General features: G+C 53.2%; 4 protein-coding genes across 4 annotated transcripts; 2 read left to right on the top strand and 2 right to left on the bottom strand.

Moving 5' to 3' along the window:
* Positions 1 to 39: 39 nt before the first annotated feature.
* Positions 40 to 3,950, top strand: CLUP02_08367 (uncharacterized protein; the record flags this gene model as incomplete). The annotated part of the gene is made up of 9 exons (XM_049287357.1): positions 40 to 125; positions 158 to 235; positions 264 to 894; positions 957 to 1,465; positions 1,518 to 1,613; positions 1,665 to 2,094; positions 2,376 to 2,851; positions 2,890 to 3,088; positions 3,156 to 3,950. The coding sequence occupies 9 exons, from the start codon at positions 40 to 42 to the stop codon at positions 3,948 to 3,950; spliced, it is 3,300 nt and encodes a 1,099-aa protein (XP_049144500.1).
* Positions 3,951 to 4,074: 124 nt separating this feature from the next.
* On the bottom strand, positions 4,075 to 7,928 carry CLUP02_08366 (mediator complex subunit Med5; the record flags this gene model as incomplete). The annotated part of the gene is made up of 7 exons (XM_049287356.1): positions 4,075 to 5,147; positions 5,197 to 5,734; positions 5,783 to 6,295; positions 6,352 to 6,414; positions 6,468 to 6,727; positions 6,781 to 7,685; positions 7,912 to 7,928. 7 exons carry the CDS (start codon positions 7,926 to 7,928, stop codon positions 4,075 to 4,077), a joined length of 3,369 nt encoding a protein of 1,122 aa, XP_049144499.1.
* Positions 7,929 to 8,712: 784 nt separating this feature from the next.
* Positions 8,713 to 10,692, bottom strand: CLUP02_08365 (uncharacterized protein; the record flags this gene model as incomplete). Its single annotated transcript, XM_049287355.1, has 3 exons — positions 8,713 to 9,624; positions 9,678 to 10,187; positions 10,459 to 10,692. 3 exons carry the CDS (start codon positions 10,690 to 10,692, stop codon positions 8,713 to 8,715), a joined length of 1,656 nt encoding a protein of 551 aa, XP_049144498.1.
* Positions 10,693 to 12,151: 1,459 nt separating this feature from the next.
* Positions 12,152 to 14,350, top strand: CLUP02_08364 (telomere-binding alpha subunit central domain-containing protein; the record flags this gene model as incomplete). Its single annotated transcript, XM_049287354.1, has 3 exons — positions 12,152 to 12,248; positions 12,362 to 12,501; positions 12,557 to 14,350. 3 exons carry the CDS (start codon positions 12,152 to 12,154, stop codon positions 14,348 to 14,350), a joined length of 2,031 nt encoding a protein of 676 aa, XP_049144497.1.
* Between the last annotated feature and the right edge of the window lie 394 nt (positions 14,351 to 14,744).

The raw sequence follows: 14,744 nt of genomic DNA, 5'->3' as shown, positions 1-14,744 counted from the left end.
TCAGAAATTCGACACGAGGAGGCAGGGCACCGCTTCAATATGCCGACCGTCGACCCGTCCCTTCCCAAGAGCCCGCGCCACCCGATCAACCTTACCATGAACCTGCGGATACGCCCGCGTCGGAAGTGCGGAGAGAACCAATGAGACCTGTGGCAAGCGTCGGTTTGGAGGCTGCCGCCTACCAGATCCTAGTCAACCCGCAAGCAACGAATGTCGAGAAACGACTAGCACCCCTGTCCTCCACATTCCGCCCCTCCAACAAGCCGGGGCCTAGCTCAAACGAAGGTTACGGTCCGCGGACAGATGTTTGAGCTTGCCGAGTTCATCGGATCTGCCCATGATTCCGATATGAGCTTGTGTATAGCGAGCTCAGGTCTTGTAGATAGCACATTATTCCATCGTCGCACCTTCAACTTTTCGTTGCAATCGAGTCGTTCTACCATCCACCTGTCAACGAGTGCTTGTCATCCTCCCGAACCTCTCCAGAACATCACCGCAATGAATCCTGCTGTAGAGAAGTTGCTCGTAACGCTCGTCGACGGGCGCGCCGAAGTCATTCGCTTCCGCCAGGATAACCTCATCAGCCTCCACAACGAGCTGCGCAAAGAGTCCGCGGCCCTGACTGCCGCTCAGGAGAAGGATACAGGCGCATCGAAGACAGAGATCGAGGCCGAGCACTTCCTCGCACTGGAAGCTGTGCGACATTTCTACGAGTCTCTAAACTTCTCGAAGGAGATTGAGGCCGAGTATCTGGTTGCTCATGGCAAGGACAACACGAGCAGAAGGACCGGTGCCGGACTGGTGATCATTCGGCCGACCACTTACACCAGGCTCTTCTCTATTCTGAGTCCACTTGCTGCGGCCCTGGCTGCCGGCTCTGTTGTTGTTCTCGAGGTACGCCTGATAATTTGCAACATTGGCTCACCTGTATCAGAAGCTGACAGGAAGGCCTACAGCTCGAAGATACGTTGTCGCAGCTAGATTCCGTCCTCCGCAACGTCCTTACGCGTGCCCTCAATCAGAATGCCTTCTGCATCGCCAAGAAGATCACAGACGAAACATTACTGTCACAGGCAATCCTAGTAGATCAAACCAACACAGCGACCCCGAACGCTAGTCGCGCAAACCATCTCATTTCCGCCAATGGCGCACGCACCGTTGCTATAGTTGACCGAACAGCGGACATTGAGGCCGCTGCCAAGGCTATCACGGCGGCGCGCTTCAGCTTCGGCGGTCAGTCGCCTTATGCGCCAGACTTAGTTCTCGTGAATGAGTTCGTGAAGAAGGAGTTCTTTGAGGCGTGCTCAAAGTATGCCTCGCTCGCGTTTGCCCGTGAGACTACAGTAAAGCGTGCGAGTGACAGCGCCAGCGACGAAACGAGGAAGGCAGTACAGGAGGCTGAGGACAAGAGACTTGCCTCGAGCTTTGGGTCCAAGGACTTCAAGCTGGTTGATATACAAGACAGGTAAGTTGGGATCTCACTCACTTGTAGTTGACGAAGATGCTGATTCAATCAGGAATGCCTCCCTCTTGAACATCAAGATCAGTGGGCGCTTTCTGCCTATCACGACCTCTTCTGGTCTTGTAGACTCTATTTACACTCATGAATTCGAGTGAGCTAAAACTCATCAGTCACATCAAGACTTTTTTGCTAATTTGACTAGGAACCCTCTCTTAGCCGCCTATCTCTTCGCCAGCCCTGATGCAGCAAAGTACCTCTCCCAATTTCTCCCCGCCCACGTCTCCGTCATCAACCAGATCCCCTCGAACCTCCTCCTCGGCCCGGCAGCACCGCTCTCCCACGACGTAGCCTTTGAATTCCGCTACAGTAGAGAAATGTTCTCCGTTGCCCGGCCGCATTTCGTCGAGAAGCCCGTCGGCGCGCTCGCGAAACTGGAGCAGCTCCTCACCAGCTCTGGCGCCATCACCGCCCAGAATCTGCATGCCCTGGCTGTCGCACCGCTGCGCCCGACCAACCAGCCAGGCAATAGCAGACTGGGTTTCTTCGAGCAAGGGTTCGTGCTGGGTGCCGGTCTAATCATGAGCGTTGTACTTCCGAGTCTTGCATACGGCACATGGATTGGCGGAAGGCGGGTATTTGATTATGCGCTGAAACTGAGGGGTTAAACTATCGTCCTACGCCGGAGGACAGTCGCAAATCTCAATATGTATCATACCATATCATATCATGTACCTCTAGTTTACATGCATGCTACTCGATCACACTCGTCTTTTCCATAAAACTCTTCTCGGCATATTACGAGCGGTCGACAGATCAGGCTATTGAATCATCTCATTCCCGGACTCATGCCGCTTAGTAATTCGCCGCAAATACGATTAGGGAAACCAAGAAGTGCCATTGAGGAATTCAACAGTTGGAAAACAGACTGAGGTTGAACCCTGTCACGCCTGTCAGAGTCCCGAACACACCACTTGCCTACCTTTACCTTAGCAAACAATATTCGGCAACTTTCCCCGGCTCGGGTTCGGCTCGGGAAGTGGAGAGACTCCTAAGTGCCCGCCCCGGCCCCATCGGCCCCAGCTTTACCCCAGGTCTTGGTCCCGCTGATTCTCCGACACTCCAGCGCCAACACCACCTACTCCAAGCTCGGGCAGGCCACCCAGGCATCCTCGACAATGGAAGGCTTTATCATCCTCAGACCAGTTTCCGTAAATGGGGCCGTTCGAATCGACTTCCTAACGAACTTTGGCGGCAAAACCTATCCTCCACCAGCCGATTCCTTACACAGGCGAAAGATAACCATCTCAGTGTCTTAAGTCTCATCAGCTTCCGAGTGCTAAGAAGGCGGCTTTCGACCGTTGCTCATCTTCGTGACCCATACTCCGCTGCGTAGACATCCAATTACTCGCTTGCCTTACTTCGATCAGCTCAGACGGACGAGTTGAGAACCCAGATAGCAATCAGATCATGGCGGTGGGATCCAAAGATGAGGGGCCAATGAACCCCGTTTTCCTGTTCGCGCATGGATCAACAATGATGCTCGGCGAGGAGAGCAACTCGGCCACGTACTGGAAGAAGTGCGGCGATGAAGCCCTCGCCCAGGGTATCGAACACATTGTCATGATGGTAAGTAGGCTCCTCTCCCTACCATCTCATATCCCATGGAAGCAACTCAACTCACAACGACCACCAGGGAGCCCACTGGGCCACAAACGCCCCCGGTGAGGTCCTCATCTCAGCCCACCCAACGCCCGCAAAGTCACCAGTCGCCTACGTTAACCCTGAGAAATACCACCCCTACAAACTGAACCCAGACCTCGACTACATCCCCACGATCCAGCAGCACCTCGCCGCCGCCGGAATCCCCGCCAAGACGGACCCGACCTTTGACTGGATCCACGACACCTACCTCGTCCTCATCCGCATGTTCCCCGCCGGCTGCCCGCCGACGACCCTCATCTCCATGAACGACTTCTACGACCCGCACTTTCACGTCGCCGTTGGCGCCGCCCTGCGGCCCCTGAGAGCCGCCAAGCACAAGACGCTCTTCATCGGCTCTGGCGGCTCCGTCCACAACCTCTACCGGAACAACTGGGCGCCCATGCTCAAGTTCCGCGACAATTTTGCCCAGCCTACGCCCCCGGAGCCCTGGGCGCTGGACTTCCGCCAGGAGGTCATTGACGCCTTTTGTCCCGCGTACGAGGAGGACGTCCCCACCGACCAGGCCGTCTACGGCAAGGCCATCCGCGGCAAGAAGCCGTGCGGCGGGCCGCTCTTGAGGCGCAAGGTGACGAGTTTGATGAAGCATCCCATGTACCGCGAGGCGCATGCTACGGATGATCATTTCATGGCCACCATGTTCATCGGAGGCTTGTGCGGAGACCGGAGAGACGTGGCGATGAAGGCTGAGATGGGGGCCGAGGATTGGGAGCTTACAAATATGTGCAACTCACAGTTCATTATTGGTAGCTGGCCGGAGGCCAAATGAACGAACCAAGAAGTGGATGAATTTGGGAAATACTTTTTGATGGTATCTGATACAATATGCAGTACTATTCTATGAGGCCAAGGCCTTGTCAAGAGAACATGCCCCCCGTGCTAAGATAGGTTCACTAAGATAGGTCCATGTTGTCCCATTGAAAATCGTCACCAGCACCGAGGCCACTGAAGAGGTCGTCGGCACCGAGATCCAGTGACCCTCCACCATTATTCGATGAGCCTCCGAGACCAAGATCACCGCCAACACCTCCTAGGCCCAGATCAAGACTGACGTTGTCCACAGACATCCCGTCGCCTTGCGCAACATTGGCAGCCGCGGCAGCCATGGCATCATCGAGTGAGCCTGCGCCAGCGTCTAAGCTCAGACCGAGATCAGTTTGCAGCATGGTGTCTGCTTGGATGACCTCAGCCTGGGATACGGCCATCTGAGTCTCTACCTTGCGGTACAGCCTCACAACAATCTCGGCAAGGTTCATGTCGACCTTCTGCAGCTTTTTACACTCCTCGGCATCTGACTTCAGAACCTCTCGCAGAGTAAGCTTCCTCGGGATGGGAGCCGGTACATTGCCTGAATTGTCGATAAAGTTGATCGGGTTCGACGGCGTGTTCACCACGTCGGGCGCGCAGACTAATGCTGTTGCCACATCGTAAATGATGCTCCCGCTGCCCGTTTCTGTTTGTTGTCTGATGTCTTCGTAAAGGAGTTGTAGTAAGCGTTTTGCACCAAGAAGTTTCATCGCCACCAACATCTGTCGATGGGTGTACGCGGGAGGCATCCTGTCCATTGTTGGGTGAATGCTCCACTGCACCAATTGCTGTAGCGTCTGTCGGATAGAATTAGAGAATCCTCCCATTGACCAAGCGTCCAGTTCTTGGTGGTCGGCGGCTCCCGTTCTTCTGGAGAGTGGGATACTATCTTTGATTGCCTTTAAAAGCGGTTCAACCTCTTGACTCTTTGGGTCTGATCGTTGGTATGCCCTGAGGGAATGCTCCAGCGGCTTAGCAACTATGTTCATCACAGAAGAGAGCATGGCTTGCGCTTCATTGGATATAGATGTTGGTGCCAAAACAGAGTTGAGTACCCTGACAATCGCCTTTTGGCAGTCAGGACGCTCAAACCACAATGAGTTGGCAAGAGACGTGATGGCAACGACGAGGGATGGCAGAAGGAACGTATCGACAAGATCTGTAAACATGTCAGCGCAACTCTTAGTCAGACTTCCCAAAGCTCCTACATTCAATGCCTCCTCTGAGGCTCTCTTCGGCCAAGTGTCCTGTACTGAACGCTACAACGATGTTCTGAAACAGAGTCGACACTAGTAAGTAGAAGTCCTGAGGCGGGCAGGACGACATCAGCTCATCGCCTAGTCCGCCCGCTTCCGAGTCAAAGAGGCCGTGGATCCACCCATCCAAATGGCCCTTTTCTTGGTCTGATAACTCTTCCAAAGACCGACTTTGGTGGCCGTGGCCGAGCAGTCTTGCCACAAAAGAGTCAGAGGATATGATCCCCATATCTGATGCCGAAAGACCGTAACGAAATGCGAAAGCCATAACGAGAAGCAGAATTGAGCCAAACTCCTCGTACACGGGTTGATACTCTCCTTGGTCCTCATCGTACTTCCAGTTGTCCAGAAGGTCGCACAAAGGGTGAAGAATCGTTGCAGGTTTCTCGAACATCAGCATGACATCAAGAGACAATGGCTTCTGCGCCAACTGACTGCATAATAGTTTCAGGGACATTGTCTCCTTATTCCTGCAAAGCTGCCCCATTACCTGCTAAAGGTCAGCATTAGCCTGCGTTGATAAGTACGGAAGACTGACTTCTGTCAAAGCTTGGCACACGGCGCCGGCGTTTCCTTCTTTGCTGTCTAGCTCCCCAATCAGAGCCTGCATTCTCTCCGGATCTGCAAGGCATTCTGCGACAAGATTTTCTTTGACGTATCTCCCGCTTGCTGGAAGGGATGAATAGGGTGTTTCTCCAAGGAGAGTTTCAATACTGCTTTCCCGCAATAGGCCGTGGAGACAACAAGCCCAGCAAAAGTCTTCCCGAACTGAGTCTGTGAAGGGATTGTTACTTCTGGTTTCATCGAACATTGATGATAGTGTGGGAAAGGTGGTCGTGTCGACGCGGCTGAGAGCTTCCGTGATGCAGTATTCTGCATTCACTGGGCCGTACATATGCTTGCTCAGACTTTCAATCAGAATCGGTAATTTATTCATGAGAAATGAGCGCAATAGATGTGCCGCTTGTTTCCCTTCATTGCGGGAGGCGGCATTGGCCAGTATGTCGAACGAGACCAGGATGAGGTCAACAGTTGTTGATTGTACATCGCCCTGCGGATGTCAGTTGGTGTGCGCGTTGTGTCTGCACAGACCAAAAAAAGTCATACCTGGTATCTATTGTTCAAGTAGTTGAAGATGGCTAGATCATCGATCAATGGCCGGCCAACTAGCTATTGCGCTTCCTGTCAGCACCTCCCCCAGAGCGCAGCTTCAATTATCTTACTGCAGCATTCAAGTATATGTAAAGACCAGCCCTCGAGTTGACTATCGGTAGCTCAGACACTACAAAGTTCTCCAATGCTACCGTGGAGTCAAACAAGTCCTCGATCTCGGCATTCGACTTGTTCTTCTGCTCGTCGACTGGCTCAAAGCCTGCTAGCGTACTCGTCCGGAACATATCGAGACGGGTCGCGATAGGGCCAGCACTTTGCATGATGGTTGGGACGAAGTTGGCGAGGCTTTCGGACAATGCCTTTCTGATTTCTTATTCAAGATTAGCTAACGCGAAGTCATTGCAGCAGTACCTAAGCACCTACCTTGGGCTTCGGGTTTACTCAAAGCCTTGAGAACAACCTGATTTTCGCACACCCCGAGAAGCAAAGCTACGAATGCGGCACGCGCCGATTCCATCTCTTCTCTTACCTGGCTACTGTGAAGCTGCCCCATGACATCGACCGTGAAGGCTGTGGCGGCGTCGGTGAAGAGCGCAATCCATTTGGCCATGACGTTGGCGATCTCAAGACCCGTCCCTGTGTTTTGTATTGCGGTCCCTTGTGCTACAGACTTGGTGAGCCTGTAGAACATGACCTCCTCGGCCGCATACGAGCTCTCCCATCGTGGGAAGCTTGTTGTCTGGTTTTCGACATTGGGCAATTGTCCAGCTTCTCGGGAGTGGCCACGAGAGGTCGAATACTTGTACAAAGCTTTAAGAATCGAAGGCGTATCGATATAGTTCAGTCTAGAGAGGACCTGGAGGTAGCGTGGGACTCGAGGGTCGAGGCTCTCGTGATTGTGAGGTTGCGGTCGTAAGAAGAGATCGGCGACGGCAACTGGCGGCAACGGATGCTTTGCTTGGAGAAACGGAACATAGGATTCGAACTTCTCGGGATCTATGCGGTGAGCCAGACTCTTGGCTATGAATTCGGACCATTGCTCAAGTGCGGCGCGCTGAACGCCTCGTATTACGCGACCGTCCATGTTGGCGATGCTGGCAATAAAGTTGCGGGCTGATTCGAGGTTGTCGCTGTCGTGGAGTAAGACGCTAGGCGGATTAAGCCGGGCTCTTTGATCTCGCCCTGGCCGTTTGTACGAGCATACTTCTACGCTCGCTTTAGTAGATGCGCAGCTGGGAAAGCATAAGTAGTTGCGGCGGTGATGTGTTCTAGGAAGGTCGGGGCGCATGCGCGACTCTGTACTGGGAGAGGATAGGTAGTATGAGTTTCTTGATGTTTGGTCGCGCTGCCGTTCGCTAACGCAACTTCCATCATCTTATCCACTGCGGAGTGTATCCGCACCTCGGAGGCCCATGGCAAGGTAGCGCACAGGGTACTTAGGTACCTAAGCATGCTGAGGCAACTTTCGTAGGTCACCAGGAACGGATACCCTAGATGCCACTAATGCATTCCCTGCATCTTTCTGAACATGGTGATTGACCACGGATCACATACCTAGGCCCAAGTCTCATTATTGGAACTACCTTCTCTTGCCCGAATGGCAACTATGTGGCATGCATACGAGGACATTTCAACAATCACAATACGCTCATCGGGTCAGTTAGCATGTGATGCTCTCACAATTCATGAATTTGACGTTGATTTCCACTACTGCCCGCTATTGCAGAAAGTTGACTATGAACGCTGTGAGCCAGTTACCACTTGGTTCTGGGGAGCATTTCATGTGGCTCTCAGGCCTGTCTCTCGAGTTGAGATGCACTAGCATCAATCAGCTCGTCTCCTACAGGTGCAGTTTCTGCGGCGAGATGTTGCGCCAATGTGGCCAGTCTCTCCCACGGTGCACACAAGTCCGCCTGAGTGGCCAGATTTGACTTTCATGACGAACCAGATCCCGACCTACAGCTCTGAAGCGGCGAGGCGGCAGACCTGTCACCCGTGCCAACTGAGCCTCGTCATTCGTTCCTTGGCCCGTGTCCACCGCCTTTTCTCTTCCTCTCCTAGGCTGGAGCTTTGAAGCTACCAAAGGACCTGTCTTCTCCTCACCGGGAATGTCTTTCAATCGTTTCCATCAAGCCATATTAGAGAACGCCGATTGCACGTGTTGTGTGTATGTGTGGGGGGTGTTGTAAAACTGTCAGCCTAGCAAGATGCATAATGCGTCGCTGACAAAAAGGGCATGGGTGACGGTGGGTGCTGTGGATTGGGGAATATGGGGTTGACGGGATGTTGATCCAATGTTGGCAAGTTGCTGAACCAGCAAACGGAATTTTCGAAGGTCGCTGGCAATTTGGTACTTTACATGTCCATCGAATCGCCGCCATTGGCGAAGCTGAAGCCACCCTGCTGGGGAGCGGCGTTGGTGCCGAATCCAAAGGTACCGTTGGGACCGGTGCCCTGGGCCATGCCCTCATCCGCGTTCTCCTCCTCATCAGAGAAGTACTTCTCGATAATGTTGTACGCCTTCATGTAGATCTCCTCGTTGGCGTTGGTCTGGCAATCGTGAATCTTCTCCATGCCACCGCACTCCTCGATAAACAAAGCGTAACGGTTGACAGAGTCGGGCCCCTCACCTGCGGCCTGCTTGTCCAGGTCGCCAACCTTAAGAATATTTTCCAAACCATCCAGAGCAACCTGGATGATCTTGTTGTCGGGGCAGGCCAACAGATCGCACAAAGGCTTGATGCAGCCCTGAGCGACCAGGTAGCGGATCTGTTCCGGCTTTTGCAGGCCTCCTGATGTCGCGTTGCTAATGGCCCAGCAGGCCTCCTTGCGGGTCTTCAGGTCGCCATTTGACAGGAGATGGATGAGAGGGGGGATGATGTTGGCATCAATGACCGACTGGATCTGGGCGGAGTTTCCAGCGGTGATGTTGCTAATGGTCCAGCAAGCCTCCTTGCGGATGCCATCCTTGTTGGAGCTGAGAAGCGAGAGGAGGCAAGGCAGAGAACCACAGTTGATGATCACCTGCGTCTGAACATCGTCGCCAGTGACAATGTTACCAACGGAGCGGAGAGCGGGCGTCTGGACGGAGGTGGAGGCATGCATGAGGAGCTCGACGAGGCGGCGGGGGATACCAGCCTCGATGACGGCCTGAATCTTGTCGTTGGATCCGTCAGACAAGTATGAAATGGCCCAGCAGGCGTCGATCAGAACCTCGTCGTCAAGGGAGTAGACAAGCTTAGAAAGCACAGGAAGAGCGGGGGCAATCTGTAGACATGATTAGCGACGGACAGGTGCGAAGACAAAAGATGTTTCCTTACAGTGTTCCAGTCGGGCTGAGGGGTCTTGCCTCTGCAGAAGTTGCTGAGGGTCCAGGTGGCGTTGCGGAGCATACTAAGCTTACGGCTGTCTCCGAGAAGGGCCAAGAGAGGCTTCAGGGCACCGCAGCTGAGGACGTAGTCACGGCAGTGAGGGCTGTCACCGGCGATGTTGCCCAGGGCCCAAACAGCCTGTTCACGCACATCGGGCTCAGGGCTTGCCAAGAGCTCGACGAAGATGGGGACTGCACCAGCCTCGATGACAACCTGAGTCTGCGTGGCGGAACCGGAAGCGATGTTGGTCAACGCCCAGGCGGCCTCGAATTGGACGAGTGTATGAGGCGATCGGAGGAACTCTACGAAGCGGCTGACAACGCCGGTCTTGATGACCTCTTCGATAGGAGGGTTGCGCTCCTTGGACAGCAGCTTTCGGAACTTGGTGGTCGCTTGGATCTGGAGGTCAATCTGCTCTGAGAAGACGCCCTGAACCATCTGGGGGAGATCCTCATTAAGCTAAGAAAGATTAGCATGGCTGCTTTGAATGAATGGAGGAGCTATAGCTTGTGATGAAGCAGAGTTCGATTCGAGCTCTTTGCGCAAGCTTGAGGCTGCAGAGACGCAGAGAGGGACCGACTCGCGCCAAAAGGGAAGTGGGGCAACGGCAAGGCGCCCTGGCAACAGGAGGGGGAGGAAATAAGACGAAGGGTGCAACAGTATTGGCGGGGTTCAAACAAAGAAGATTCGAAGGCCAGAACATCGCAAAAAAACATGAAGCAAAACTTACCTGGGATTCAGTAGGAGCGGTATCGTCATCGCTGTCAGGAGCGGCTCCGAGGGAAGCGCCGGGTCTGTTTTCGCCAGAGCCAATGCCACGACGCTTGGCCAAGTTCTCCTCTCTCTTCGCCTTGCGAATCTCGACCTGCTGCTCCTCTCTGCGACGACGAAGCTCCTCAGGCTTGAAGGTGCTCTTCGCCTTGAAGTTGGTACGGCGATGTTCGGGGATGTATCGATCAGCCATCTTTGCGGTTGCGTGGGTTGATGTGATTGTTGAGTGGTGTTTTCTTGCCGACCGTCAGGAGAAGGGGGAAAAGACAATGTTTGGCCGGCGGGTGTCCGAGAAAGGCGTCAAGGGTAGAAGGGTCTCTGTCGAGATGGATCTTCTGGATTGTGTCGCGCAAAAGTAAAAAGGAGGGTAGGAGTTGCGCGTGTTGGGAGAAAAATCCTGATATGGTTGTCAGGTCGCTGGGAGAAAAGTTGTGATGATGGGGGGGAAGATGAAGGAAACTGGGAGTCAGGGAGGGTGAAGCGAGAGAGCGGGTCGAAGAAATGGAAAGTGCAGGGCCCTGCAATGACCCAATGGGGATGCGTACGTTCTAGTGACTTTTATTTTGCGCTGTCTAACGGGTCGGGCCAAGGTACCTACTACGTCGTTCTTTGGGAGGTGCCGGTGGCCGCAAGAGAACTGTCTGATTTTTTTGATTTTTTTTTTGCACTGGCTTTCGATGGAGGGGCCATCTGAGATTCAGCAGCAGTCAGTCGGGTGGCTACCTACCTTGTCTTCCAAGTGTCCCAGTGTGCCCGAGACGATAGGCAGCTTCACCTCCACTGGGGAGTTTTAAGTCGGTAGGTACGGATACCTACCTTACCGTACTACCTAAGGTCCCTGGTGGTCCACAATCACGGGTACAAAGTTGGCTCCGTCTCCATTCAATATCTAGGTTTGCAGCAAAGGGCTTAATTCAATAGAGAGTCGAGTATCGTGGTAAGAGATTATCACCCCACTTTGGCTTTTGACGGTGCTTTTCAGCTTGGTTTCCTAGGGGATTATGTCATTGAAAGCTAGTAGGGTACTCCGCTCCCCTTCGCTCAGGTATCTTCCCCGCGACGGCCCGACAGTTGCTTGCTTTGGGCTACCGCACCTACCTAAACTTCCACAGGATAGTGACACAGAGGGCTAAATCCACCTATTTGACAGCGGCAGGCAGCTATCTGTCTTCCAGCTGGGAGCCCCAGTACATTACCTGCGTCCGGAGTTCCTTCCCTTACTGCGTGCTTAGACAGGCGTAGGCACCTGCCTACGTAGTATCTAGGTAGCTGAAGCAGCTGAGACCAGCAGGTGCGTGTGCCCCTCCTTTATCGGGCTGGGCTGCAACCTGGCTCCTGTGAAGGGGACGGTACCTAAAACGCATGGGGGTTACATACTAGGTACCTCATGCAAATCCAACAAGCAAACACAAGTAAGTCCCCGCGTCAAGTGACTTTCCTTTTGGTGGAGCGCGACGCGCCATTGAGATACAGCTCCCCAGCTGTAAGACGCGTCAAACGGCCAGCAAACTTAAGTGCCCCTACGACATGCCAAACGCAGAGTCGGACTTCTAGAATTCTTCAGTCGCCTTTGCGGGCTATGAGAGCGGCAAACGACGTGCCTTTCCGCCTGTCTTTGCGAACATTTATCCTATCTTCCATTGGTCCAAATCATGGCGATGGCGGAGACCGAAGCCAAAAAGGCCATGGATCTCCCAAAGGGCTTTACGCCCCTGAGCGACATCGTTGAGTACAAGGTCCGCCCGAGAAGTATCGTGAATGTTATTGGTCTCGTCAAGGATTTCCGTCGCCCGATGCCTACTCTCAAAGAAGGTAGTGTGCTCAAATCATTGTCTATCCAAATCCAGCTAATGTCTCTTCAGATTACAAATGTCAAATGAGTCTCATTGACATGTCTCTATCGGAGTCTGAGGGCCAAGACGTGAAACTCGACATCTTCCGACCTGAGGGAGACATGCCCACTGCCAAAAGCGGCGATGTTGTTGTTGCTCATCAAGTAAAGGTAAACCACTGACTTGTCTTCTGCAGACTATTTGATATACTGACAATTGGCCCAGACTCAGAGGTACATGAGTAATTCCTTGTCTCTGATAACGAATTTCAGCACAACCCTCCACATCTATTCAGCAACAACAATACCCCCTCCTCCTCAGCACCCGCCAGCCCCCTCAAAGCCATCCGCCAAAGACGAGAAGCGAAACCCAGCACCCATAGAGGGGCAGTATATCTCTTGGCTGTACCACAACATCGACAAGACGGAAATCCCCGAACCTGAAGTGTTTGAGATTCAAGCCAATCAATCGCTCAATATAAAGAACAAGCTGTGCGAGTTGCAAGATGTTCGAGACGGCAAGTTCCATGATCTCATAGTCCAGGTCGTAAAAGATCCACACGACTTCGAAGACAAGGTGACGTTGTACGTTTCGGATTACACAGAGAATTCTGACTTCTTTCACTACACCAACAAACGCCTAGACACTAATGGTGGTCGAGACGGTGACCCATACGGCTACACCCATGCTAAGACTCGAAAAACCACCTCCGATACCCAGTGGGAGGGGCCTTTTGGCAAGCAAACCATGCAAATCACCTGCTGGAATCCCCATGCCACTGTCATCCGAGAAAGAAGGATAAAAAAGGACGATTGGATTCGCTTGTTCAATGTCCAGGTCAAGTATGGATCCGACGGGAAAAACCTGGAGGGTTTCCTTCGGGAAGATCGGAATAAATTCAAAAAGAAGATCTATGTCGATAAGGTGGATATGCCGGAAGAAGGAGAGTCAATGGATCCCCACGTCAAGAATGCCCTCAGAAGGAAGCGGGACTACGAGAAGCAACTCAAAGCTGATTCGGAAGAAACAAATTACACAAAAGGAACGGACAAGAAAAGGCCGGCGGCAGATCAGCTCGAACAAAAACCTCAGAATTCCAAGAAACGTCGATCATTGAAACGAGGTCAAGCTGCAGAGAAGGAGAATGAAACTGAAAAGGAGGCGGGCGAAGGCAAAGAAATCGAAACACCGCCAGACCTCAACGAGCAAGTGGTCTGCGAAAACCACGATGAGCCGGCCGTCGACGTGGCTACCATTCTCGAACCAGCAACACAAGAATTCGTCTTCCAGAACGCGCCCCTGATAGTCAAACTTCCCTTCCACGACGCACAGTACCGGACCTATGTTCGCATAGTCGACTTCCACCCTCCCAGGATACAGGATTTTGCTTGTGTCCACAAGCGAAACGAATACGACGTTCTGTCCGATTATTCTGGCACAGACTCGGAGGACGATAATGACGACGACGACGAACAAGGGCGCGTAACCATCGACAAGTATGTAAGCACGAGCGAGCAGAACTGGGAGTGGCGCTTTGCTCTATGTCTCCAGGATGCCACCGCAGCCAAGGACCCAAAGACACGAGAGAAGAAGACGAACAAATTCTGGGTTGTGGTGGATAACATGGACGCCCAGCTCCTGACAGGCCTTGACGCATGCGACTTCCGCACCAACGCGGACGCTTTGTCCCAGCTGCGCGAGAAAATGTTCATCCTCTGGGGAGACCTCGAAGAGAAGAAGACCACGACGTTGGCCGAGCAGGGCAAGAAGCAAAAGGCCAACGTGGGAAAGAAGAAGAAAACCAGCGACCGACCCCCTGATTCCGACGATGAGAATGCGGTTGCGGGCGGGGCGTCCAAGAACGAGAAGCTGGCTATCTCAAACCGTCCCTTCACTTGCTGCATACGTCAGTATGGTATCCAAGTCAAGGAGCCAGACAGCGAAAAGGCAGATGCAGGGACAGGGAAGAGATGGCAGCGTATGTATGGGCTTTTCGGAACCAAAATAAGCGGCTACTAGCCAGGTGGCCAAGCACGGGCGTATACAGGAGGTTTTGGGACATGTTTACAACGATTGATGACAAATTTGCAGAACGGCGGCCTTCACAGGCCCAAGGACTTGTAACAGAACGATGTATCCCTAATGAAATCGTGTCGTATCAGCTAGCACAAGAGCTAATCAGTTGTCTTTTATCCCCGTTCTAACGCCTCGAGTCAAATGAGCCATCCATCCTAGACTGGCGCTCCCGTTCGCCGTCACACAACCCAGCATTAACCCTACTTGCAAGAGCGATCCACGAAGACACTACCAAGCCACCTCGCCTCTGGCCATCTCGCAGTGGAAGACCGAGCCAGACATAGACAAGCGCACAGGAAGAATGTGGAGGGTAGAGGGAGGCTCGCAGCCAGTATCC

Source organism: Colletotrichum lupini, chromosome 4 (genome assembly GCF_023278565.1).
Source record: "Colletotrichum lupini chromosome 4, complete sequence".
NCBI classification, from domain to species: Eukaryota; Fungi; Ascomycota; class Sordariomycetes; order Glomerellales; family Glomerellaceae; genus Colletotrichum; species Colletotrichum lupini.
This window is presented reverse-complemented; position numbering and strand designations above follow the sequence as displayed.